We start from the raw sequence: 27,137 nt of genomic DNA on the forward strand, positions 1-27,137 counted from the left end.
AAATAAATGCAAGGCTTGAAGAACAAAAAAACACAGCCAGGGAATTATGTTAAACAGTGAAGCCCTCAACTGCTTCTGTGCAGGTTAATAAGAAGGTCCATATTCTGACATCCTCACTCCTTGTCTACTAGAAAAACCATTTCTTCTGACACGGAAAACTGCAACTTGGTGACAGAAGCTGATTTAATTACAAAATTCCTGTCAAATCATCAAACAGAAAGTACAAAAGGAGCATTTAAGGGTCATTGAACTGTGTTCCCAAGGGCTGGGAAGAAGTGGTGTAAGTCTAGACACCTTATATTTCTTATTTCTAAGGCAAGAAGGGCCAAAATAATATTCACATTTTGGATAGATTTATCATGGCTTTTTAGCACAGTTTAGTGGGGTTTGATTCAGTTGAGATCCATTGTGAGCTTGTAGGTTGATTTCTATTTTCTAAAGACCTCTTCACCTTTGTGTAGAAAATATCATTGATGTAAATATTTGGAGTTACTGCAACTGCCTGATTACTATATTATTCAAATAAAGAACAGGTTTTAGGAATATTAACTTCAGCAAAATAAGCAACAGGAGAAGTTGCCTGATCATCAGGAAATGTGTTTAGACTTTCTTTTTTTTCTTCTTATTTTTTTAAAATGTGAAGGTGGATGGGCATTCTGAAGCAAATGTAAAAGGCAAAGAGCCAGAGGGAAAGTAGAAACACAAATACACTGCAGTCAGAAATACCAGGGTGTGCGTGCATGGCTCCTGGGCACAACTATGACCTGCACCCCAGGACAACAGGTCATCCCAGGAATAGCCTTTGCTTGGAGCATGCAGTGTGGTTGGCGAGGAATTGCACGTACCTTCCCGTGGTGCCAGGTTTTATTTTGATGGAGAAGCCAGGAGCCTGGCAGGGGAATAAATTTATTTTCTTCACACACATGAGGTTGGGTCAGCTTTGCAACTGGAAATGTGGTCAGAGTACATTGGGGAAAGATAGAGTTTGCCCCTTGCTCATTTTCCTTTGACATTGCCAAGTTGTTGCAGTAAAAGTCATTAATGCTAATTGCAACCCTTTGCTTGAGCTCTGAGGGATTTCTGTGTGCTTTTAAACATTCAGTGAGCAGAGGGGCAATATCAAGTAAGCAAAACTGATGTGGTTGTTCTGATAAAAAAGATGTGAAAAGATGAGCTGTATGAGTCCTGGAGTATTCCAGCTATGATTTTGTGGGTTGAAAAATGCCAGGAGACTGGAAGCATTTTCAGTGAGCAGAGGAGGAGAGTCCTTATGGGAATGGAGCTGTGGGATGCTGTATTGGAAGGGAGGTGGCTCCAAGGTGCTTGAGCTGGTGGTGTTGAGAAATAACAAGGGGAAAACACCAAGAGCAAGCAGAGGCAGAAGAAGCCATGGGAAGGCAATCTTCAAAAGAGGTCTATAATGAAATATTTGCAAAATAATGACAATATATTAATCATTCTCATGTTAAGGAAGCTTCTCATTCACGTGACTATCTGGCAGCCTCACTCCCAAGGCCAGAGACTTTCACTGCTGGGACTGAAGCCCCTTAACAGCCGGAGGCTCCAGTGACCCAACAGGTCCTCACTTGACTCCTCACACATCCCACTCACACAGTCAGATCAGATTTCCTCTCTGGTTCGACCCCAGGTTTCCCATGGCAAAGTCTCAGATGTCTGTTCCATAAAGCCATTTATTCACGGTGCAGTACCACAGAAACAGCGCGAGCTGGTGCCTTGAGGAGGATCCCCAGCCAAGGAACCCCATGGCTTTTATACCCTCACAGTCTCCAGAAATTTCCTCTTCCTCCCAAGCCTTTGGCTCTTGCCCCCTCCCTATGTCCATCCACCTTGCTGGCTCACTGGTTTTCATCTCCTTTGTTATCCAAAAGGCCACAATTCCTGGATCCCTCAGTGTTTCCCGGTGTTCATTCACCTGGCTGGTGTCACCCACCATCATGCCCTGTGTTATCCCAAAGGCTGGAAGCTCATGGCCTCTCTTCTCAGGCTCCTGCCCAGAGCTCTGCACCCCCATCTGCATCTCAGTCTGCAGCTTGTGAGCCTGGCTACTTGTACCCATGTATTCCTCAACACTTACTCAAATGCAGTAGCACTGTGGAGGAACATGCAGAACCTGCAGTGGAGCCAGCACAGAAATATTCTGTCAACAAATTAGATGCTGTCTATCAAATGCAGTGCCTTTAACCACCAATCTGTTTTCACTTCACATTGACCCTGGCATGAAAGCCATGTCTCATCAGCAAACTATGATATTTAGCCTCTCATTTAGTTTTGTTCCCTAACTCATCTTCTTTGGCAGATGAGGCACTGCTTGGTGCTAGGGACAAGAAGCTTCAAGCCTGTTTTTCTAGCCGTGCTAGAGCATACAGAGTTAACACTTTTTTCTCACATATCTTTCCTCAGGGAAAATAAAAGAAGAACAAATATACCAAAGCAACCCCTGGCTCCAACCCCTGGCTCCCCCCGTAACACCTTTGTGTGAAACAGAGAAAGCAACTGGTGTTGCCATAAGAGGGCACACTGCAGCTGTAATATCCACAAAGTCCAGCAAAGCTCTCGTAGGAATGAGAAGTGGCAGTTGCTTCCCCTTGAGACTGTACAGTATCTGTACTGAAGAAAGTGCAGGAGGCTTTCTATTAAGTTACCCAAGTGTCTGTTTGTCTGCTGGCTTTTCCCTTCCCACCTTGCCTTTCACCCTTGCAGCCTGTCTTGGGTTGCTTTTAAGAGAAATTTTCAAAGCTTGCAGAACTGTTGTGCTTAAAGTTAGTGCTCTTAGCCACAGTTTTGATGAACTTGTAATTTTTATTGATAAGTATATTACATCCAGGGAACACACAATACTGCTTTGGAGAGTGTACTGCAGTGAGCAGAAGAGAGCAGGTACATACAAAGGCATCCTGTCTTGGAAGTAAAGAGATGCAGGTCACTGACTGTATGAGAACCTGAAACCCTGCCAACAGCAATTTTTGCAATGAGTCCCAGTCCTTACATTGCTAAAACAATTCTGACACTACCAGTGTCAAGAGGGAAGACAAAAATAAGGAAAGTGATCAATGGGCTGAAAGGGACAACATGTACATCAAGAACAGCAGTGTTCTTTGGTTAAAATCATATTAAAAATAATTCCACAAGATTTGAAGGCCACAAACTTTTTAGACAGAGAGAAACTATGCAACTTAATAGAAAGAGGGTTTAGGAAAATTGAAATAAGCGTAGACTAGGACAAATCTACTCCTTTCAGAACAAGAACAGTAAAGTTCTTTTGTAGGTAGAATGGAAAAGTATTAATACATAAATGGTGGGAAAAAATGTCTCTCTGATAGAGGGTTGCCTCAACATTTTTTCTCTTAATAACTGACTTGGATAAGAGTACAGGAGAGAGATTAAGCATAAATTACCTTTGTATTCCAATGGCATTTTGTCATGTCCAATGTCATGAGGATAAAAGACAGCACCTGATTTGATGTGATCCTTCTTATCCTGCTGCCTCTGTACTATTTCAGTTACCTCCACTCCCCAGGGCTGTTTGTTTTATCACCTTCCTGGCCAACAGCCTTCTAGTCTGAGTGCCAGGCCTCTGTGACAGAGATCATATTTTGTTTTACTTCCACACTTTCTAGCAGAGTGAAGCCTTGACCTCTGGGTTATCATGCTATGGTAACGCCTAATGACGATAATCTGATCTGCTGGTACAGAATTGCAAGTAATAAAAAGTGATGAATATTTAGGTCAAAGAGCAAAACTCACAGCTTTCCTAATGTATTGATTAGGCTGTTAGGCCACATCTCTGTTTGCTGGAAATGCCGCAGCTCCTCTATATTGTTGTCAGCCTGGTTGTTGACAGGAAGGTGAAACTGCCTATTTTCAAGTATTATGGCTCCACTTTTCTATTCCATGGTCCCCTAAAAACACTTGGATAATGCTTCCTGCTTGTAGAGATGGTATGCTGTTGGCATGTGGTGGTTTTCTACCCAGCTAAGCAAGGAAATGGTCAGACATCCTCTCAGAAACTAGTCTAAGGCTTAATGGGGTGTCACTGCCATGCTGTCCCTTTACTACTCCTGACAAAAGCTCCTAGAACTGATCATGTGAGTGGTCTTCAAATGCATCACTGCAAACTCTGCCAGCTGGGTATAAATAAGTGTCATAGATTGCTTAACCAAGGTTGCTTTCCACTGAGGAGCACTCATTTCCTTTACCCCAATTTTTGTGGGAGATAATTAATCCAGAAGCAAGTGTCTGGTAGACTGCACCTACGCTTGTGAGAAAACCAGTCACTGAAAGCAAGTATGTTGGCAATTTCTTCTCAAGATCCCACAGCCATGTCTGTGTCAATGGCAGAAAAAAGGACTGGGAGAACTTTGGCTCTAGAGCCCTGACATCAAGATTCAAGATATTTGCATCTTCCAAAAAGTTTGGCTGCTTTATGAAGCACAGTCCAATGGGGTAACCTGAATTCCAGAAACGAGGATTTAAAGCACATCAACTTGTAATCTGAAAAACTTATTTTTGCTATCACTGGACAGAATCCTGAATTAACCTCCCAGCACAACAGCATTGTTTCCATATATTAGTTTGAGTAGGAACAGCAGAAAAAGGAGATCCCATTTCTTAACAGAGATTAGAGCAATTTGGGATTTTGAGATCATCTTCAAATTGGCCTTACTAATTAGCAACATACACTCCTGCTTCCCTTATGAGATTGGTTTGCAACTGGAATTTGACAGAAGCTATAAAGAAATGTTCTGAGAGACTACTCAGGAAGATAAATTGAAGAAGCTCTAAAATACAGTGCAATTCCTCATGTGAAACTATTAATGTGAGATGTTACTTGCTGTGGAATGTCTTTTGAAGTGTCTCCTTTCATGCTCTTTATTTCACCATCTATTTTTATACAAATTTTATTCTTAGCACAAACAATTCTCCCATAGTCCCTTTGAATTTATGTTAGCAGTGTCACACAGCACAGAAACACACTGCCACCACTACTGCAGCATCTCTGGCAATTTTTGTTAACCACTGTCTGAGACAACTTCCAAGCCACCTCCTACTATGCAGATTACCACTTCTGTTTCCAACAGATCTAGCCCCATCCAGAGATTTTTTGAGCTCCCCTGTACTGCTGTGAAGGCATCACCAACCTAATCCCCTGATAGCATTTAATCCCTGAGTCATTCCTAGTGGAGATGCTTCACATGCTTCATGTGCTATAGAAGCATAACATCATTAAAAGCAAATGACTAATGCAAGTGTATAACATCATTGCTACTTGTAAAGTATTTCTTCAGTATTTCATCTTTAAACCCTGCAGTCTCAGATTGTGATGTTTCCAGCTCTCACAGTTGTATCAGATGATAAAGTGATCAAAGTGTATTTAATTTAAAACTCATCTGATTTAAAAAAAGTATGTTTTGATTCTGAATCTTTCAGCACAACCAGCAGTATTTTGGATTTCATACAACAGTTAATGTAAAGCTTTCCTAATCTTATTGCAAATCTGGTTGTCTTGTTCTCACCAAATAGAGAGCACAAACCAAACCAAGACAACACTAACCTCCCTCCTGTTTAACAGTAGATGTGTGTCCCCAAGTACTCATTAACATTCTACTTCAACCCCAAACTCAGATCTGTGGGTCTGGGGCAACTCAATAATACAAATACCCCCCTGCAGCCTTGTCAAGCTGGAGAGCTGGCACTACCGAGCAAGTGGAAAGGAGTTCTGTTTAATCAATTAAAAACTCACTCTTGAGACTGAGCAGGTTTTTACAGCCCTGCTACCACTATTAAGGAGGGAAGGGAGAGGCACAGCCACAGTGTAAATGTATATAATCAGGGTTTTACTACTGGCATTGCTCTTCCTTTAGGTTCCTATGTAGGTCTGTAGAAGAAAAATAGCTGACCTACAGAAATCACCATACCTAGGTTATACAGATGCCTCTTAAGCATCAACCTCACTAGAAAAATTTGGTCTGCAAAAATAAAAAGTAACGTAAAATATCCCTGTGGTTATTTTTGTCAATGTCTTATCACAACCAGAGATGCCTCAAGCAGGCCAAGGATCCACACACAGAGAAAAAAAAAAAAAAAAAAAAAGAAAAGCAAAAGAAAAAAAAAAAATCTGTATTTGTTCTGTTGGTATTCTGAATAATAGGATCTGGTAAGACCTACAGTCATGGCTGGAAACAAACTGGCTGATCTTCAGGACTTCCTGACCTGGATTGTGTTCAAAAAAATACAAAGCAGGAGAGAAAAACCCATCATGTTTTGGCAAAAGCAAGCTGTATTATATTTACTCAGTGCAGGTGTAATGATTTGTTACTTACAGAAAACATTCATAGCTGCATGTTAAATCAAACCACAAGGAAAATGCTGTCTTTGTAACAACCACGAGAGCAGACAAGGCTTCCTCTTTCCAGATTTATCTGCAGCATAAACACTTTACATTGGCTAGAGAAATGTTAACACTCATAAGGGAGAAAATACCAATGTTCAGAAAAGAAAGATGAGAGCCAGGGTGCCTGTGTTATCTTTTCTGTTAAAGTTTACTATTAAATCTGTGGGGGAACACTTAAAGAGCACTTAAAGACTTACTAGCCATTTTTATACATGTATATAAGTGATTTACATGTACACACACATATGTATATATAAATATATGTATATTAGATTATATACACACATTCAGGTAAAATTAAACATTAAATTATATATCTACATATATAAATATAATAGTAAAAATAATTTTGACCATTCCTAGAACTACAGAATTCAGTATTTGAAACCTACTTTAGCTTGTATATTCTATACTTTAGCTATAGAATTTCCTTCTGGCCACTGGAAAACTTAGGGATTTCCCACTCTCTGACTGCAAAACTGGAAATCAGTGTCTACGTTTTCACATCATGTCATTGGGATTATACATTTCCCAGTTAGCCCTGAAACCTGAGATGTTTCATTATTGATTAAAGTTTATGTCAGGAAGGATGACATTAAATGACAACTTTTCAGGCTCCTCCCATCACCCAAGACTCCAGCACTGCCATATATTACGGCCTGAATGTGAATTTTCTTCCTATACACAATTTTTATATGTTGTTGTCAGAAAAACTCCTGGCCCCTCAGACCCTCAAAATGAGAAACAAATATAAGAAAAACAAGTTTTATTTTGCCAATTATCTCAAATATGTAGGTTTAATGATAAATTCTAAGTGATTAGCAAAATGTTGAGAAAATGGATTAAAGAGGGCTGGATCCAGAAGAAAACTTTTGCTACATTACGAAAGAGAGCGAATAGAAACTGTGTATTTTGTTAAGAAAAATGCAATCTGAAATGAGAATGAAGAATCTGAATCACAAATTCAGATGCTTAGAACTTTATTGTGAAAACTTTTACAGTTTCCATAGGGTCCCAAATTGATTGAAGTGACAGCTGTCTGTGCAGGAAATATAAAGAAAGGGAGACCATACAATGGTGGGTGCCAGCAGATCCTGCAGAGCAAACATGTCAAACAGCCAGAAAAGTTAAAGCATCCTCTTTGACAAAGGAAAAAAACAAAACAAAACAAAAAGAAAATTAATTGTTCTACTTAATTCCATACAATGTTTGAGGATTCGACCTGTAGAAAAAATAAAGCTAAATGTGGAGAACCTGAAAAAAACAGAACACTGTAAGAAGAAAAAAGACCAAACTGCCCCCTCCCTCTAAAACCTCCCAAACACACAGAACAATTTTTCTTACTGGGGGGATAATAAAATCATTTTGCCTTGACCTCACCACTCAGACACAATGGCAATAGCTGCTATATATGAATCTTAGATGCTCTTCAGCTTTTCTCTACCAAAGCATATTTATTTTAACTCAGAAAGGCTAGTAGTAAAAGAAGTTGGGGGATATTTTATTTACACAATGATAAATTAACCTGTGGATGGTTTCTCTAAGGGTAGCCCTAGGAATGACAAGGATGTAGAGGGATCCAGATGGACTTTTTGACCTCTTTTGTTAAAGCTCCCTCCATGGCATTTCTTGGCCTTTTTCAAAGCTAAAAGGTTGGAGGACACAAAGCTTTATTCTCACATTTTAGTCTTGAGGCTAGAAAAGCTTCTGCATTCGTGCCCTAGCAATGTTTGCCTCCAGTAAGTCTGAAGTATGCTGGGCAGCTGTAGAAGGAAGGAGAAAAACAAAAAAGCCTTGTGTCTGAAACATTTGTGTTTGTGTGCATCCTACAGCTGGTCTGACTCAGCTCCGAGAAGATGCTGTGCAGCTGTTTCTCTGGAGCAATACCTGTGGGCAAACAACAGCAGAGTCCAACATCTATATACATCTTCCTGATCTCCAGAGTTCATTTTGTCCCTGCTCTGTCATCTTTAATCATGAAGCATTAGGCTTTTTCTTACTGGATATTCATGCACATATGTTCAGAACTTACAGGGACAATCAGCCATTGTTCCAGTTTTCCTATTGATGTTTTTCTTGCAAATCAGAGCCCAGGGACTGGCCACAAGCCCAAATCCCATCTTTTCAAAACTGATTACTTCTTTGCTGGGACACTGTTTGCTTTACTGCAATTGTCTAAGACCGGGTTTGGCTGGTGCAAACCTACTTCATCTCCTCTGGAAGCGAAGGCAGGATTTATCCTATGTACTGTACAGCTCTGGCAAGTCAAAGCAGATGAAATGCCCTCCCCCTCTGGAGTAACTGCTGCTGGCTAGAAAAAGTGGCCCCAAGTCCAAAGTGGCAGTAGCAGCTTGAAGAAGCTCACAGAAGGGGAATCTAGAGACTAAACCATCTCATTCCAGTTCTGATGAGCTCATTCAGCTGGAAAGGCAAAACAAAACAAAATATGCATGCATTCCTGTCTGAATATGGGACCACAAGGCAGCTAGGCACTGAAATACAATGCAAATGGAAATAATTAAGTACTGGAAAAGAATAGCATAGATATCATTAGGAACTATCACAGGAAATTTTTGAGGAAAAATGAATGACTCTCCAATGTCCTGAGATTTGCTGTTCTAAAATAATGAAACAATTCCCACAGAATAAATTGAATAAATGCTAAAGTAGAATGGAATAATGGTAAAATATTTTACACGCTAGGAAGCTACAAAATGTCTAAAGTAATCAATTTTTAAATAGCTGAAATGTGGGGAAAGAAAACCTTGTGGCAAATGAACTTTGGGAGGAAGAGCAGCAGAACCCAGTTGGCTCCATGGCAGTAGGAGATGGCCATGACCCCATTTCAAGCTGAATGCCATATGGCTCAGAAATAAGTGGAAATAAATGACCAAGTCATTAGGATCCCAGTGGGGCATGCAGCAATCTCAAATGGCAGCTGATCCCCCACAGTTTTACCCATGATCTTGTCCACTGCTGGGAAGAAGCAAACACTGTGGCAGTGCCACGCTGCGCCTCCCTGTACCTTTCACACACAGGCGTGTGCACACATATGCACATACGTGCACATTTTAATAGACACATGTCTATTAAAACGTTCTAGCAAGAACCTCTAGGCATACTGTGAATTAGAGAGGTTTTTATAAAGATTCTATGAGAAGGGAAATAGGGATGAAACATCACAGGAAGCTCATTTCTGTGCATGAGTGGAGCGTAGCAGTTGGGAATTCTGTTTGCCAGGCATGCCCACAGAATACCTCTGCCTCTCCCCATCCCAAATGGCAAGGTGAGAGACAAGTAATACAAGCTCCTTTTGCCTTTCCAAAGAACATTATGATAGCTTTTTTAGTCAGATTATGCCATAGTTCTTGTACTTCTAAGGATTGTTTTTCTAACGAGGCAAGAAAGGTCAAAAGAAATTAATAGCCAAGATAAGAGTTATCAGTCTGATATAAAAAAAAGCAGTGTATAACGTTTGCAATACACTACAATCTACAACTGATAAAGGAGTCTAAAGCCAAATGAGGGCTTAAAAGGAAGCTGATATTGGAAATATCTACTCTCTAATTTCTCTTTTTAAACAGATGACTGGGTCACAGTTGCTGTTTGTAGCTGTCGCTGCTGAAGCCAGTGTCACCACTGAAGCCTAGAGTAAGGACATTACTCACCCAGCATGGCTCAGCCTCTCCACAGGATCCAAATAGGGCTCAGATGAGATCCAAAAGCCTCATCCACATCCTCATACAATTGGGACTGTGTTTTAATCCTATGATACCTTAGTGCTAGTAACCCCTGGGTAAGAGGTATGCTACAAAGATCTCCCTTGCCTATGCAGTTGCTTTTGTGTTCTTCCCAGGACCCTTCATATTAACACTGCAGACAGCTCCATCACTATGTGTTTGTCTTTGTAACTCTCCAGACATCTGTATTCCTGTTTTGTGCTTGTTTCAGAATGTCAGAATGGCTGCTTCCTCCTGTGATTGTGACACTGAAATAATTTTACTAGTTCTGCCTAAATTCCCTTGGGAACCTGCTTCAGTAAGGTACAAATCATGTGTGTATTACGTTATATGCAACATACACACTCCCCTAAGCCTCTTTTGAGGTGCCTCTGGAGCTTGAAGAAGCTAAAGGCAGGAGCTGAACCACCACAAGGGTGTGTCTGGCATGAGCCATTCCTACTGATTAGAAGCTATCCCAGGTGATGTGTTTTCATATCAGTCATTTTCAGGACCCCAATTTACCTCCATTAATGTCATAGGAACTAAACTTTGCGTTCCAAGCAAAGAGCTAGACAACTAGAAATGTACAGTGAAATCTACAGTGCCACAGGATCTGATTTCTATTGCTGAAGATCATCATGGGAGCTCAGTCTCACAAACTGTGTTTTAGTGAAGGGGGTTGGAAGTGCCAGTATAATTTTTAGCACTTTTAAAAACTTTGTCTCTCCACTAGTCCTATGAATTTTTTAACCCATTTGGCAAAATCAGTGATGTACATATATCACCTGGTTTCAGCTGGGATAGAGTTAATTTCTTCTCAGTAGCTGGTACAGTGCTGTGCTTTTGGATTTAGTATGAGAATAATGTTGATAACACGCTGATGTTTTGAGGTTTTTTTATTAAACTGCTCTTATCTCAACATACAAGTTTTAGTTTTGATTCTCCTCCTAATTCCACTGGGCTAGGAGTGGGGGAGGTGAGCAAGTGGCTGTGTGGTGCTTAGTTGCCAGCTGGGCTTAAACCATGACAGCATACCAGCATAATTTTTGTTTTAATTGGTTTAGACTCATTTCCTTCAAGATATTAAATCTTTTCCACAAGCAGCTTTCTTCTCTGATGAATATTTTTCCACAGTAAATCATTCATTCACTGTTGCATACACTTCCAGACTCCTCTTAGATACATTCTATGGGTTGGATTTGGGGTTTTTCCTTATATTTTCTGTCCCAAGCTTTAGGATCATGAAATGTTTCCAGTGATCACAAGATGCCTTTTTTTTTTTTTTTTTTTTGACACATATTTATTTGCAACAGTAGTGTGAGATACAGAAGAATACATGTGGGAACCAGATAATCATGTATTATTTTATAGTGAATTTTTCAGTAGATTATTCCAAATATTACATATGGAAATTTTAAGTCCTATTACATTAGTTCTGATATCATGATGACTAAGAACTTAAAAAATAAGCATTCTTGTGGAAAAATCCATATACACAGTTTGCTTTACCTCATTTGTCCTAAATTTCAGTCTGCAGGAGGATGACTTAGATCATAGGAGTGGGTAGCAAATACTTCAGTCTATATTTACATATTGTCTATTTAGAAAGTCCTTGAGAAACTCAGATACACACAGGCTGAACTGAGATACAAAAAATTGTGCATGGTGTTTTCACCTCTCACATTGAAAAGAAAGACTCACAATGTAAATTCTCACATAATTTAATATGATTAAAAATATTGGATGGTGTATAATATCCTGAATGTGTTACACAGCCACCAGATAAGATGTTTCAGAGCACAGCAGCAGCTGCTCTGCCATCAAGCACTAGAAAGGTAGATGGCCATCTAGCTTTCAAAGCACATACTGTGGTGATTACTAATAATCAGAAATAAAGCACGTTTGAAAATCTGATATGCAAATACACGTGACAAGCCTAAACAAGACATGAGATGAATCTCACTCCTACTTCCATTCAAAGGTGGAACACTTCAACAGAAGGGTTATCATGACAACTTGAATGCTGCAGAGGTTTCATTTTTTTTTTGTTTTTTCCTGAGAATAGTTAGAATCTGGGTGATGAGCTTCTCAGAGTACACACACCCCAAAAAGGTATTTGTGTGCTTCAATGAAATCACCCTTAGCTTCCATGTTTTCTTTTCTGAAACCCAACCCAGTGACTTAATATTATGAAGGTGCTTGTTAAAGTGCAAATATAGCATTGAAAACACTCGTGCCACCATGGAGGAGTGAGTCTCATCCAATTTTTGGGGCCCCAAAATGATGACAGACCTGCCAGTCTTCCTGTGACATCCATCCATCATCATAAAGAAAAAACATTTCCCACCAAACCAAGAAATGTTTTAAGAGCACATCAAGTATGAGGTGCAATATAGAGCTGAAGAGCTATAGAACACAAATATCACTCAAACAGTATCAATGTAAATGTTTTAAAAAAAATACTAGTGCAAAAGTATCTTGAACCCATAAAAAAGTCATGCTACTCTATTGTATAACCAATTATGCCTACTGTACAGTGATGATACCATCGCAAGAGAGCTTAGAGGGTCACATACCCCTCTGCTAAACTAAGTCCTAATAGATACTGAAGAGTGATGTTCCTTTACATGAATGATGATGTCTTGTGGTGGGGCAGAAACACCTGTGATTACAGCCACTCCTAAAGATTTAGGGTGGGTCATAAACCTCAAGTTGAATTCATCTTCTTCCAAAATTAAGTATATTGCTGAAAGCCTCAGATTTTAGAAAAAACACAGTGAAGTGTGTGAGAGAAGCCATCGGACCCCAAAAAAGCTCAGGATCGTTTCCACTGTAGCCAATGACAAACTCCTCCACAAGTTTTAATCTGTGGGATTAGCAGCAGACCTTCCACACGTTGCTTACCTGCTAATGTCTAATATCTAATGGCATGGCATCAACCTTTACTGTCTGGTGGCCTCTATTTTAGCATCCCTTCTTTTCCCTGCTCTTTTCAGAAGTCTCAGGATCTTATCCTCAATAAGGAGTTCGGCTGGTTCTGTTTACCACAGTCCATTAATAAAGAATGTTTCAGGAAAAAGATCCTCCTAACAGAGGTGACTGCTGCTATGCTCACATTATGCTCACCTCAGCAGCAGAATCAGGCTGGCCGAGGAAAACACACTTCAAGCCATTTGTGTAAAGGACCCTTAAGCATAAAACAAATCACAGCTTCTTATTTAAATAACACAGTACCATGCAAAATTCACAAATTAAGGAGTGTCTTTAAATACAAAAAATGCAAACCTTTGCTTAAAAATCCACCAATTCTATGTGTATTACTCTTTACCTTTTTAAGCCATGCAAAAGGTTTAACCAAAATGTCCCTTTAACAAATACAGATTGGAACTATATAAAAAAATAAAGCCGAACTAAATGCCTAGACAAATCCCCCAATGAGTTTTGATCTTTCTCATTGAATCTCTTTATCATGGTATTGATCCATCTGAGCAGAGGTCTAACACCACACCTGTGCTGCCCTTCTCTTGGGAGACTTAGTTTTTGCTGTGGGAAGGAGCTCTTATCTGCAATTTGACAATGTCCACTGCAGGTCCCCAGCCACACCCAACTGCAAATGCATGAAGGAGTCATGCATCTCATGCTCAGTGCAGGGAACTTGCACCACACTAGCAGGGTTTAAGACAAGAAAAATATGAAACTTGAAAAAGGACATGCTGGGATGATACAACATATCCCTGCAAGCTGGGATACTAGAATTGCCATGGGATCATAGTGCACAGATTTGAGGGTTGTAGTCGTTTATTATAATTAGAAACATCTAATTCCCTGTGATAAAGACTGCATGTAGAGTATGTCAAAGAAGAGATGAGGCTAATACAGCCCACAGTCAGGACTAATACTTTTTTTTTTCTCTCTTATTTCTAAATAAGCAGGGGTAGCTTTTCAATTTAAATATAAAACCTATATAATTACAATATAATACCATGCTCCTGACTGCTCTGCAGCTGCATATTGTAAAACTCAAAGCCACTGATCAGAAACAAAAGCAGTAAGTCAGTAATAGCTTTACAGAAATGTTCTGCTGGGGTGATAATGCCTGGCAAAAACCTCTATAGGGGAAAGACTGTTTACAGACATATTTCATGTCCTTTTCCCCCTGAAACACCCTGCAAGCAGTTGAACCTTTTTCTAACAACAGATAAAGCAACTTTTGCCAGAGGTGTAGTTTATGACTATATGAATACTGAAACAAGCAGGGAACCTGTTCAAATAGTTAGGCAACAGTTACAACAAAAAGCCAGAAGCAGTCATACTTTTATCATCTGTTATAAAAAAATATTTCCCAATCAGTGTCTCAATACAGTTAAAAGTTAAAACCCCTCTACATTACTAATAAATTAAAAAACACTATCTCCAACCATCTCGTAAGAAAATAGGTAAGTAATTTAAACCTTTAGTTTACATAAATTAGCACAGAAATGTGTATTCAAACAAGTGCACTGAAAACAGATATGCCTTCTTTTCTTCTGATATCTCTTATTTAAGTTATTAAGTAACAGGAAAGCCTTTATATTCTTTGCATGACCTTGAAAGTCTGCTAACACTAAATGGTCAATAGTCAAACCTCAGGAGAATGTTTCACCAGATAGACAATGACAAAAGGGAGCATGAAGTACAATCGACTTCTTTGCAGCCTTATTACCACACACTTCAACATTCCATTTCAGCATATTTACTCTTGGGGATGAAGGTAATGTATTTATATGGAAAATCACATGACTAAAATTTGATGGGTTGACAGAATTTTTTTTTTAAAAGTCTGTTAAAGTATCATTTTTTTCAGAGGTAGTTTGCAAGGCAATAGTGATGTACAGGAGTGGAAACAATACTCCTTTGCTTGACTATAGATAAAACTCTTAAATAGTGCTGGTGCTTTCTCTGAACCTCACAGAGAACGCTTAATGGGTAAGATGTTATAATTGGAGCTGACAACAGCCAATTAAGTGTCAGAAGAACAATCTGATAAGTAGGTCTTCATGTCTATAGGCATTTCCTGATATGTCTTAACTGTCAATCTGAATGTTACACATTTCTATCTTTATCTCTTTATTGACTGATTTATTAAAGGAGAATGCTTTCATCTCTCTTTTTGACTTTGGGGTTGCTCCGGAAAGAACTAAAGGAAAATATAAATCTAAATTTGGAATAATAGATGGGAAATCCTAATTATAGCAAAGTCCTAATCTTCCAACTGAGCAGGCGCATGGTTTGGTGACACCACTCCATGCAGCTGCCCACACCATACCTTTCAAGAAGAGGAAGGTGCTCAGTCTAGAGGAGATCTGTTTCTTTAATGGGTGGAAGGATATCTGTGGACGTGCTACCAGGCTGCTCTCTGCTTTCAGTGCTTCTTGCTAGTCATACAGAAGACAACACCTCGCTGGATGGATCTCTTCCCTTCTTGTCCTCACCCCTGTCGATATCAATCACATGAACTATGCCAGGCTTCAGGATCAGGTCATCGGTCTCTACATGGCTCCTGTTGTCGTCCACCTCAATGTACTTGCCCTTGGAAGGCTGGGTAGCCTTACCAAAGACGTCTTTGAAGCGGCGCTTGAGCTCAACATCTGGACAATAGACGTACTCATACAGGGCACCGGCAAGGACTGCTCCGATTATTGGTCCCACCCAGTACACCTGCAAAAGAAGAGGTGGAAAAAACCCCAGGCAATAAGCTTTTAAATTAACAGCGAGAAGAAGACAGACAAACAGGCCCACTTCTTCAAAGTGAAATAATTTTCTCAAGTTCTATTGATCTATCTCTTTACAAGAGGCTTATTCTAACCTTTTCATCGCTCATTGCCAGCTATAGACCACAAATATGGACTCTTTGCAAGAAGACACTCATAGGAAACACCAGTGTAGAGAAGTGATTTTCTTTTTGCATTTTGAACCAAGATCACAATGAACTTTCAAGGGAAAAAAGTTCTTTCTAGTGTACCCACAAACAATTCTGCTTCAGTATTTCAGATTTATGTTTCCAAAATATTTCAAATTTGGCATTTGATCCTACAGAATACAACAGGCAGTCAACCACAGCAGGCAGTCTGATAATCTAATTTGAATAAAAAAATACCATGGACATAATACAACTCTGTAGGTACCTATCTATTTTGTCATGACAGACAGCAGTGCAATAACATTATTAGGTGCCAAAGCCCACAGGTTCTTGTTGATGGCATGCCAGTGTCACTGCTCTGGAGGAGGAGAAAACGCTATTTTTTCAAGTGGCCAGGACAGTAACTAAGCTTCTCCTGCAAGTTTCTGCATGGTATATTTGTTTATTGTTTATAGCTTTAGTTATAAATTACAGGCTTTCTCAGAGTATGGATAATTAATCTTGTGAAAAACTACAGCAGTTTTTCATATGAACAAGCCATTCACTGATAACTGGGTAAATCTGCCTCAATAGGATAACTCTTGGGAACAAAGTTACACATGGTATCGTGTTTGCAGAATTGAAGCCTTAGGGCCTGAAGACAATGCTATTTCTATTATTAGCTGCAGTGGGAGCAATGTGGGCTTCATACTTTAAAAATCAAGAAAATCCTTATATGCACTGTAATATGCAGCTCTTCCAGTTAGCAGTGAAAGTGTCCCTAGAAGTGATTTCCCTCTCTATAATTAGGTGAGTCTGAGCTGTGATCCATCTCTCCCTTATAAAATATGAAATGTTTTTTTATAAGTTAGACTGTTGGATGCTATAGAAATTTACTGCATCATTCACAGCCTGCTTATAACGTTGTTTCCTGCGTAACCGCTCCTGGCTAAGCTGACACTTTCAAACTGAAGCAGGTAACATCTGGCCTGGTCTGCAAATACCAGACTGCAACCTCTTCATCTCTCACTGCAGGCATTTGCCGAGGCAGGTTCTCCCCCAGGAACCAGATCACAGAGGGTCCCTGTTCTCATTTTATACAACTGCTCCAATTTGCTGCAGAACCAGGTGAAATGTGAAGTTAACAGAATTACTTCCATAGCTCCTCACCAGCATGACCAGCGGGGTTTGCAATCTGCCTTGGAGGATTTTTCTTTCCAGCAGTTCAGTTCTTTCAGTCTCCCTGGGTCAATTCGTATTTTTTTTTGTTTTGTTTTATTTTGTTTTGCTTTGTTTTGAACTTTTCATATAATTTCCTTTCTACCCTAGCTACTACCTCCACAAAATGGCCCCTGAATACTAAGATGCTATTCCAACATACTGAATGCTGCAGTGCAGTCCTAGGTGAGGAGCATGATGATACCTAAGCTTGGGGCAGGTCAGTGATTGTCTTCCTCTGGGATGGTCTTTATGGGATGTCCTGGAAGAGATAACTGAAAGCAAATGATGTACGAAAAATCCTGATCACTGTTTGTCGCTATGATGAAGGAAGTATGAAAGGAGAGTTACCCATTGGTTTTCCCATCTGCCCATAATGACAGCAGGTCCGAATGATCGAGCTGGGTTCATACTGGCACCGGTGTAATTGATCTAAAGCAGAGAGAAAATGTTGTCTGTTATTAAAGTCTGGAAGGTAGTGATTCAATTTCTGTGGGACACCCTGGTTTTGTACAGCTCTTCCACTTTACAGCAGATATCATGACTCTCCTGAGTCTTAACACAAAGTCAAAAGAAGTCATCACATGAACAGCCAGAAAAGTTCTGGTGTAACACCCTACCCAAGGGGACACTCCTGAGACTCCAAAGGGCTTTGGCATGGATCCATAAAGAATACAACAGCTATATAGCTGTAATTGCTCTAAAGGTCACAGAAGTTTCCATTTACTTCTGAAGTAGTCATAAAGGGTAAAGGGATCTATTTTTTAAAGAGAAACCATTAACTTACAGCAAATAAATGTCCAATTGCAACAGAAAATCCAATTGCTAAAGCTACTGAACCAGTGACATCACTTCGTTTTGAATCACAGCTAGCAAAAATAGTAAAAACCAGCTGGAATGTAATTATCAATTCCACCAGGAGTCCATGCCCAGCAGAAAGATCTCTGTGTACCTGGAAGAAGGCAAAGAAACACCAGAAATGAAGAAAAGATGATTTTGTAAATCAGAAAGACATCACATGCATAAATTGTATTTCAATGAATGGTATTTCTAAATAGTACAAAGTGAAAGACAACAATGAACTTTTAGAGGTACAGATTCTCCCCTCTTTATTCTTCTCCCTTTATTTTTTTTCTTAAACTTTAAAATGGTTTTTTATTTTGAGAGCCATGGAAATTCGCTGCTGAACAGAGAACAGAAGGATTAACATTCACATCCAACTGGAAGTTCAAAGTTAGACTGCAAAAGTATAGTTTATTTTTACATGGGGATTTGCAAATGCTGCACTTCCCTTTCACCATTTTTTTTTCTTGGGAGCACTGTAATTTACTATTCAATTATAAATTCATTAATTATCCCTGACTTAATTAATTTAAATTTCAATTAAAAATTAAGCAGTGTGCGGCTCAAGTGCATTTTTAATAAGTCCTGCAACAGGGCTAACTGATGGCATTCCTTATTAGTTTAGAACAAAGCTGAAATCTAAGCCACAATCTATTTCAAAAGTATGTCATTTTAAATTGATGTTTTTTCAATCCCCATCATAATAGCATGGAATTAATTTCCCCCCTCCCCAGACCACATAAAAATGGCATTTCACGCATAAATTATTTAAATTTTGTATGTAAATTAACATTACCTGCTGTCATCAGATTTGGGGAAGTTCTAGGAAAGAGAGCGTCTCTAAAAAGAACAGCTATAGCTATTACACTGCATAAACCCATCCTAAGGAGAGCTTTAAGCCCTGTCTGGTTGTTGTAAATAAACCAGCAAGCCATTAAAACCTGTGCCTGAGCTCTCCTCAATCTGTGTGACACTGATTCTATTTTCTCAGGGTCTGAGCTAGCCTAGTTCAAGAGGCAGAGAAGTGATTACCGCAGTGACTCCCAGGCCGCCCACCACGCTGGGCGGTGTGACAAGGTAAAGGATGCCCGCGCCCACGATGGCTCCCAGGCACTGGGCAAGAATGTAGAAGATGGACTTGGCAAGGCTGATCTTCCTCGTGCAGACCATTGCCACCGTCACAGCCGGGTTGATGTGGCCTCCGCTGATGTGTCCAAAGCACTGCACCATGGTGGCAATGCTGAGTCCAAAGCAGAGAGAGATAAGGACCATGTCTACAGGCAAGGGCTTCTCTGCTCCACCCCAGTTGATCGTGGAGCCAAGGCTGAGGAGGACAAAAATGAGCATGCCCAAAAATTCTGCCGAAACGGCTTTCCAGAAGGGCTGAGTCCAGACTCCTTTAAACGCCACCATAATCCTCTCACACTTACACAGACGTCCACACTTACTGAAAAGGAAAGCAAATCTTCATCAGAAGTCACCAAACAAACCTTACAGTCTCCTGTTAGGGGCTATTCTTCAGCAGATTTCAGAGAGAAGGTGGCAACACTGAGTATCTTTGGGGTGGGACAACCACAGACTGCACCCTTAGAGCAGACTGCCCTTAAAACATGCCCAGTGTTGGAGTGTCTGCAGGACACAGGGTAATTAATCACTCCTTGTGATAACTCTGTATAGTTTCAGCTCCCAAAGAGCAATGTCTGTGTATTTTGAAGTGATCATTAATTTAAGTGTATTATTCTACGCTAGCTGGCCTCTGATTTAGAGACTGTATAGCTCTACCACTTCCAGTGGCCTGTTGATCATCATATTCATTGAATCAGTGAGTATCATCTTTCTCTATGCAAATCTGTAATTTTCACAAAGTAGGTAAGATAATTCAATACAAACCAGTATCTTAGTCAAAGCCTAGTGGTTTTGATGACAGTATAGTATTGGGTAGTTGCCTTGAGAGCTAGAAGAGAAAGTTTATTTGCTTGAATACTCACACAGACCAGTATTTCAATTTATATTTATGCAAAGAGCAGTTTCTTCACTGTGGATGTTGGGTGAAAATTGAATTCAGGCAGGAGAATAGATGCAATCCTACATTCTGACCTTTAAATCAATCGTGTAATCAATAAAGTGCTTTATGTTCGGCTAATGGTGCCAATTGAGCTGGGGAATAGAGCAATATTTTCTGTATGTGTGGTGTGTGAAACTCTGCATGGCAAAGAAAGTCTTGGCTTTTCTTCCTGTCTGGAGATGCTATTTATTAGTCTACACTGCCTTCCTGATGAGCTACAATTTTGCTAGATGTTCAGATACCTATGAAAGTGGGTCACCAAAGAAAAGTTATTTGTGGTATTAATAAATTAGAAGAATAAGCCAAAAGGGAAGCATTCTAATTAGTTTCTGAGGAATGCTCAAAAGATTCTTCTCTAAAAACAAAAGCAAGAAACATCCAACCCATCCAAAAAGTAGAAAACAAAAGAATATTCAGCTGCTACATTTGGGAACAGAATTTCAAGTGGAAGACGGATGAATTTATGCTCAGTTATCTGAGGTAACTGAGCTACAATGCATATTTAATACCAGTTACATCAGAAAAGAAGCATAAAAGGCTTGTCTGCCCTTTCCAAGTCATTGCAAGAGGAATGGCCCATGAATTTCTTAACAGTTCCAGTGAGTTAGGGAAAAGCAATTTAATGCTGTGAATGGAGAAAATAAGTTGCTTCCCTGATTTCCTATGCTAACTCACTCTGTATTTGGATAGGCCTTCTGAGCTCTATCTTAGCTCTCCAGATGAGATGAGATGAGAACAATTACATTCTCTCCAAAAAATGGCTCTTGTAAAGTGCTTATGGAAGGATCTGAGACACTTGAATGAGACTTGTTCTAGAGAAGTGAAGCAAGAACCTCAAAAGAGAATAAAGTAATACCCCAAATCTTCAGATTTTAGGTCAAACTCGAGATAAATGGAAATATATTTTTGTAAGATCTCATATTAACAGTCAGTTAATGACCAACCATCTAGACTAGACCCTTTGTTCAAAATGAACCCAAAATCATTGCCTCCCTCAAAGATGAAGCTCCAGGCTGGCTGTTCTAACCTTTGAACCCTATGCCCAGATTTGCACTGAAACTTAAAAGACTTACTTCTGATTCCCTTACTGCTTCCTCACTAATAATTTTTCTTAGTGACCTGAGTAAGACATAGGTGCTATATTCATACCAAGAAGAGCTCATTTTCCCAGTTCCCTGGGCATGTTCCAGGTGAACATAGGGATGACACATATAGTGAAGCCCACGGAAGAGAAACCTGAGACCTGGGTGCACAGAGAAGGGAAGCAGCACTCATCTACTCTTTTATCCCTCAGCTCAGCTGGGATATAACCTGGATTTCCCTGTTGCAATTCCTGGTGTTATATTCAAGTTTTGAAAAAGTTCTAGCCACCAAGGGCACTATGGTGGGAATGTAGGTTTATGGAGCATGGTGACTCCTGATGTCTTTGTTCAAATGTGCCTGACCATCTCTTCCTGTACTCAGAGAACAGTGAGATCAGCAAATCAATGACACACCTTCATCCTGTAAAGTGGACAGAAAAAGGTGTTTGTATTTGACACTAAGATCATGCAGCTGGCTTCTCAACAGTTGTGGAACATCTTAGAAAATCACCTTAAGAGTGGGTGTCTGTGTGTGTGTGTGTGTGCACGTGCATGTGGAAAATCACACCTTCCACTGGACTGCTGGTGGACCTGACTAGAAGGAGGCTACCACTTATGAAAGACAGATCTTATGTTGTTTCTCTAGCTGAGAGCATGTGTAGTCAATTCAGTCTTTTGCAGCCCTGAAAATGCAAAATTGCTGCATGCAAGCCAAATGCTTCGAACACAAAAGCTGGCTTATCAATATAAGTTTTTGATTTTCTAGAACATCATGCTACTTAGAAATCTGTCAGCCATATTGACAGTTAATTATTTAAACACCTATTTTTAATCCATACCTGTTTTTTTTAAGCAGTCTTTTTTTCTATGATTTCAACACCAAGCAAAATGCTCAGCTGTCAGGGCCAAATTTTTCTTTTAAACTGCACACCTTTCCTTCCTACAGCAAAACCCCCTATAAATGTTAATAAAAGCTTAATACTGTGTTTGAGACCTGAGCCCAGGTTTTCACCTAAATCCAAAGGCAATCAGCAACTTAGAAATCAAAACCATCTCAAACATCCACTATTTGTTCAGCATGCAGTTGAATTTAAAGGCTGGAGATGAGACAGAGTGATGGCTGTGTGACGGGTCTGAAACTGAAACGGGACCTCTCAGCAGCTAAGATTTGTTATCAAAGTTGCAAAACAGTTTTTATTTTGAGTAGTTGTTCATGTTTTCCTTAGATAAATTCAAAATATAACAGAAAAACACTTTCATGTGATGGCCACACATTAATTTCACATGTGGCCACACTGGCAATTCTCCGGTCTGGGCTACAAGATTACGCAGTAAATTGTGTCTGATAGGATGCAAGGTGGGTTTTGCAGATCACGTTGCCAGAAGGGCTTCAGGTATGGTTATGGCTCCAAAGGCATAACAATATAAATCATAACAAAGGTTTCGATACAAAAGTCAAAGAGTATTTTGAAAAGTCTTCATTTCCTAGCTTCAAGGAGCAGAGCACTCATCCTGGACGCAGGCTTGCAGCCAGCCACTCCACACGACACTGCCGTCACACACAAGTTCTGTGCGTGCAGTGCCTATTTACAGTGGCATCCCTGCAGCAAACTCCCACGCTGCCCGAACTGAGCTCGCAGCGCCGGCTGGAGCTCTAATGGACATCGGGCACCTGCCGGCCAACTTTGAGAGAGGAGGGCTACAGGCTACTGTTGCAAAACCAATGCACTGTCGCAGGGCTTGCTTGTAACCATTTTGCCTCATTTTTCAAAAAGCGAGCGACTGGCATTGATATCTACGGGAGGTGAGGAGCCTCGGGAGCCCAGTACCGCAACTTTTCCGCTCCGCGGTACCTGGGCTTTCTCCACACGCGGCTCTCCATTGCAGGACCGCAAGTGGACAACAGAGTTTTAACATGCAGAAAGAGAGAGTGAGTTTGCTTCTTTCTGCACCCTTCGCACCTCTGATGGTAAAACTCCAGAGCGAGCGATAGGCTCCAATAGTGACTTCAGGAAGGGGGAGTTGCCGTCTGGCTGCCATCCCTCGGTGCAAAACGCAGAAGGGCAACAACGCGGAGCCCCACACCTGTCTGCGCACTCCTGCCGGGGCCGGACAGTCCCCTCCCGTGACCGCGCACCCCCCTCGCCCAAGCTTTCCCATAAACTCATCTCTGGTCTGGGGGGGCTGTCCCCGCCCGCCTGCCTGTCTCCTGCCTTCCCTCCCTCTCCCGCTCCGCGCCCCGCGCAGGGCCGCGCACTCACCCGCGGCGCGGAGCGGCCGCTCTGTCGCTCATGCCTCCCCGGCGGGCGCGGCTGAGCGGCGGGGCCGGGGCGGGGGCCGGGGCCGGAGCCGGGGCCGGGGCGGGGGCCGGAGTCGGGGCGGGGGCCGGGGCCGGGGCCGGGGCGGGGGCGGGAAGGCTCCCGAGCCGCGGAGCGCTGCCCTACCTGCTGCGGCACTCGAGGAACGGCCGCCGGAGCCCCGGCTGCGGGTCGGCTGCGGTCATGTGCCTCTGCACAGCGAGGCAGGGGGGTCGCGGCTGCCGGGCAATGAGAAGCGGGCAGCGCCGAAGCGACAGCGCTGTGCTCCTGCGGCGCGGGGCCGCCCGGCAATGGGGAGGACTCAAAGGCTTCTTAGTTTCTTCTCTGCCGCTCACTGTATTGAAGGGGAAAAAAGCCCTAGGAGTGCAGCAGCCAGGGAGTTTTATCCATCTAAAATACCTATTAGTACCTTACTGGAGCTCTGCTGGTTACAAAACCATAGACTCATAGAATATCCAGAGCTGGAAGGGACCCACTAGGATCGAGTCCAACTCCTGGCTCTGCAAAAGACAGCCCCAAAAATCACACCATGTCCCCGAGATCATTGACCAAGCACCTCTTCATCTCTGGTCCTATAACCACTTCCCTGGTGAGCCTGTTCTATTGCCAAACCACTCTCTCGGAGAACCTTTTAGTAGTGTGCAACCTAAACATCTCCTGACACACCTTCATGCTGCTCCCTCGGGTCTTATCATTAGTCACCATAGGAAAGCACTCAGTACCTGCCTCTCCACTGCCTCTCATGAAGAAACTCTGGACTGTGATGAGGTCTCCCCTCAGTCTCCTTTTCTTCTGGCTGAATAAGCTAAGTGACCCCAGCCACTCTTCATATGGCTTCCCCTCTAGGTCCTTCACCCTCCTTGTAGTCCCCCTTTGGATGCTTTCGAATAGCTTTATATAATTCTTATATTGTGTTGTGCTTGTTGAAGTTGCTAAATTGAATGAAGTTTTGACTAGTATGAAATGCCAAATGGAGGCCACTGGAAAATAGTGTTTAAATTAGACTGTGATACTCTCAGTTGAAGAAGATCACATGGTCATTACTCAGTGCCTCTACAGCATGAAAACAATTCAGTGAAAACCAGCCCTTCATGTAATAAGAAAAAACAAAGTTGCCTAAGGCCCCAGGCACAACTATTTCATTAGAGAATGCACAGGAACTGTCACTCGAAGAAGACATGGCTGAGAATGAAAAAAAGTATACAGAAAATCTGGCTTAGACCTTTGCATGCTGTAGAAGAATATGTGCATAAGTTATATAGAAAACATTCTAAGGAACATGCTCAGCAGTAAAATGAGGTTAAACTACAGGTAAAGCCATGCATCCATGCAGCAACAGTGGAAAATCAAAGTTTGTCATGATCAGCCAGCCTGTACAAGACACATTGTACCAGATAATCCTTCTAACCATGAGTAAACAATGCTGGATCTGAGGAACTACTCCAGGAAACCACAGGCAGAAAGTCCTCCCTGAGCTTCTGCTAAGAGATTATAGATAATAATTTACAACAGTGAAAAACGAGTATAATGTATAACAATATCAATTAAGGATGCCCTAGACAAATTTGTAGACACAGCAATAGAAAAGTCATGTCCGTATATTAAATGCTTACCAATCACAGTTTATGGCAAATAAAGGCTATTGTAATGTAAGTGTAACAAATGTAAGTGTTTCTCTCAATTTGCCTGTTCCTCCTCTAAAGCCATGTCATAAAGGATTCCAAGAGACACTCACAATTTGATGGCAAAAGAGAAACTGCAGTCTTGATGCTTTCTTTTTTTGTTTTCAAGCTTCACTTTATTTGCGAATGTTTGAGCTTAGTCAAGGGATGGGTGGTTGTGTACAGACATCATTACACATCTCTGCTGTTTCATTTGCTGTGTTTGGGTTTTCAGTCTAAGCCCTTCACAACCTGCTACAGTGATTTCAGAAAAAAAAAATCACTTGTTCTTTGGCACCTTGTGGACTCTGCTCCTTTGGCATGTTTATTTGTTTATAAACAAAATTCACTTAGCAAAGCCAGTAATTGCTTTTCCTTGTCTGTCAGATAGCGTGTATCTGCTCTTTTTGATCTGCAGAGCAGATCACTGCCACATGGAGAAGCCAGAACACTAATAGCTTCTGTCACTGCTACCATTCTTATTGTGAAAGATCTTCTGGAGGATTAGACAAAGGTTGTGGCCACATAAAACAGAGAAAGGCAATGCTTCAGGCACAAACCTGGAGCAAAGTGCACTGCGCCAGCTCTGATCAAACAGACTATGTTCTGTTGAAAGCACAGAAGGCAGGGAAGACATCCCTTGAGATGGCACTGAAAATCAGAGGAAAGTTGCTCCAGTTTGTCCAGGGGTAAATTTGTCAGTGTTGGGAATTGGGACCACATAAGTTCATTTTTTGGTTTGTTCATAGTTTTCTTCTTTTTTTTCTTTGCATATTTTTGTTTTTATAAAACCTGGGTTAACTCATTTTGGACTTCCATCTAACAGTGAAATGCACCTGCTACTGTACTCAACATAGTTAAAGAAATAATTCACAAAAGAGTATTATGAAAAATTTAAAGATGGTGTTAAAACTTAATCCGTGTCATGGTGGGGGAAATGTGCAGAGGAATTTTCCTGTGCTTCTACTTCTCCTTCACTGAACATTAAGTCTGAGTTTCTACAGTAATTTCTAGGGCATCATGAATTAAAGATCTGTGTAGGAACTTAAGCCATGGTGAGAAGATGCTGCAACACATAAGATATCCCCATTCTGAACAAACTTCCCAGACAGTTGAAGCGTGCTGGATCTGGGATTTCAGTTTGGTCAGTTATGGAGGAGAGGGCACACTGCCAAAGTCAGAGAGGAATGTACAAACAGCTAATTCCAGCTAAAACAATATGAGGGAGAGGGGCAGAAAAACTCCAAGCACTAGATTCTGTTGTCTCACTCAACAGCAGTGTGGGAAGAATCCCTTCACTGCTAGGACAAATCTCATAGATACCCATCCTGGGCAACTCTGTCAGACCGTGGGGTTTGTCAGCCAAGACTGAAACAGATGAAAAGAAAGACCAAAACCTAAAAAAATAACATACTTTAGAAGCACTGTGTATTTTCTATGTGTCTTAGTCCTTTTCCACTTGTACCCAGTGGATCTGGACTCTATCCTTCCTTATGTTGCTGTTGTTAGCTTGCTCAACTCCTCTCAGCATCACTTCAGGCTTTTCGTTTCCAAAAGCAAGGAGGTTTACATGCCTATGCTTTCTCTTTCTCTCTCTTCCCCTCTATTTTTTCTGTGTGTTCCTGAACTTTTCAAAAAACTTTGAGCCCACCAGCCAGTTTCAACTACAGCTGATGGAGGATCAGAAATCCCAAAGCTGTTTAGGCTCCTTCCAGCCCTATGGGCAGGAGTGGCTGCAGGTAACCACAGCAAAAGGGATACTTGCTGTTACTGGCAGGGCAGACTCCAAGAGGATTTGTAGAAGTGCCCTGGTGATGGAGGACTTAGTTGCTGTTCTCAAAGTTGTGCAGACTCCTAGGAGACCAAATTCCTTTGACCTTCCTTGGCTCCTGTCAACAAGAGTGTTTAAGGGCAGGCTGTGAGAAACCCTTTTCAAAA

The 27,137-nt window shown here is 41.1% G+C and overlaps 1 protein-coding gene across 3 annotated transcripts; it reads right to left on the reverse strand.

Moving 5' to 3' along the window:
- Positions 1 to 7,037: 7,037 nt before the first annotated feature.
- On the reverse strand, positions 7,038 to 23,802 carry AQP4 (aquaporin 4). 3 transcript variants are annotated; one of them, XM_058832371.1, is made up of 5 exons: positions 23,665 to 23,802; positions 19,106 to 19,520; positions 18,018 to 18,182; positions 17,582 to 17,662; positions 7,038 to 15,831 (listed from the first exon to the last, which is right to left on the reverse strand). In XM_058832371.1, the coding sequence occupies exons 1-5, from the start codon at positions 23,721 to 23,723 to the stop codon at positions 15,553 to 15,555; spliced, it is 999 nt and encodes a 332-aa protein (XP_058688354.1). In that variant the 5' UTR covers positions 23,724 to 23,802; the 3' UTR covers positions 7,038 to 15,552. The 3 variants fall into 3 exon arrangements, with proteins under 3 accessions (XP_058688354.1, XP_058688355.1, XP_058688356.1); XM_058832372.1 differs by lacking the exon at positions 23,665 to 23,802 and adding an exon at positions 23,482 to 23,563; XM_058832373.1 differs by lacking the exon at positions 23,665 to 23,802 and adding an exon at positions 23,529 to 23,543.
- Positions 23,803 to 27,137: the final 3,335 nt, after the last annotated feature.

This window comes from Poecile atricapillus, chromosome 2 (genome assembly GCF_030490865.1).
Source record: "Poecile atricapillus isolate bPoeAtr1 chromosome 2, bPoeAtr1.hap1, whole genome shotgun sequence".
Lineage (NCBI taxonomy): Eukaryota > Metazoa > Chordata > Aves > Passeriformes > Paridae > Poecile > Poecile atricapillus.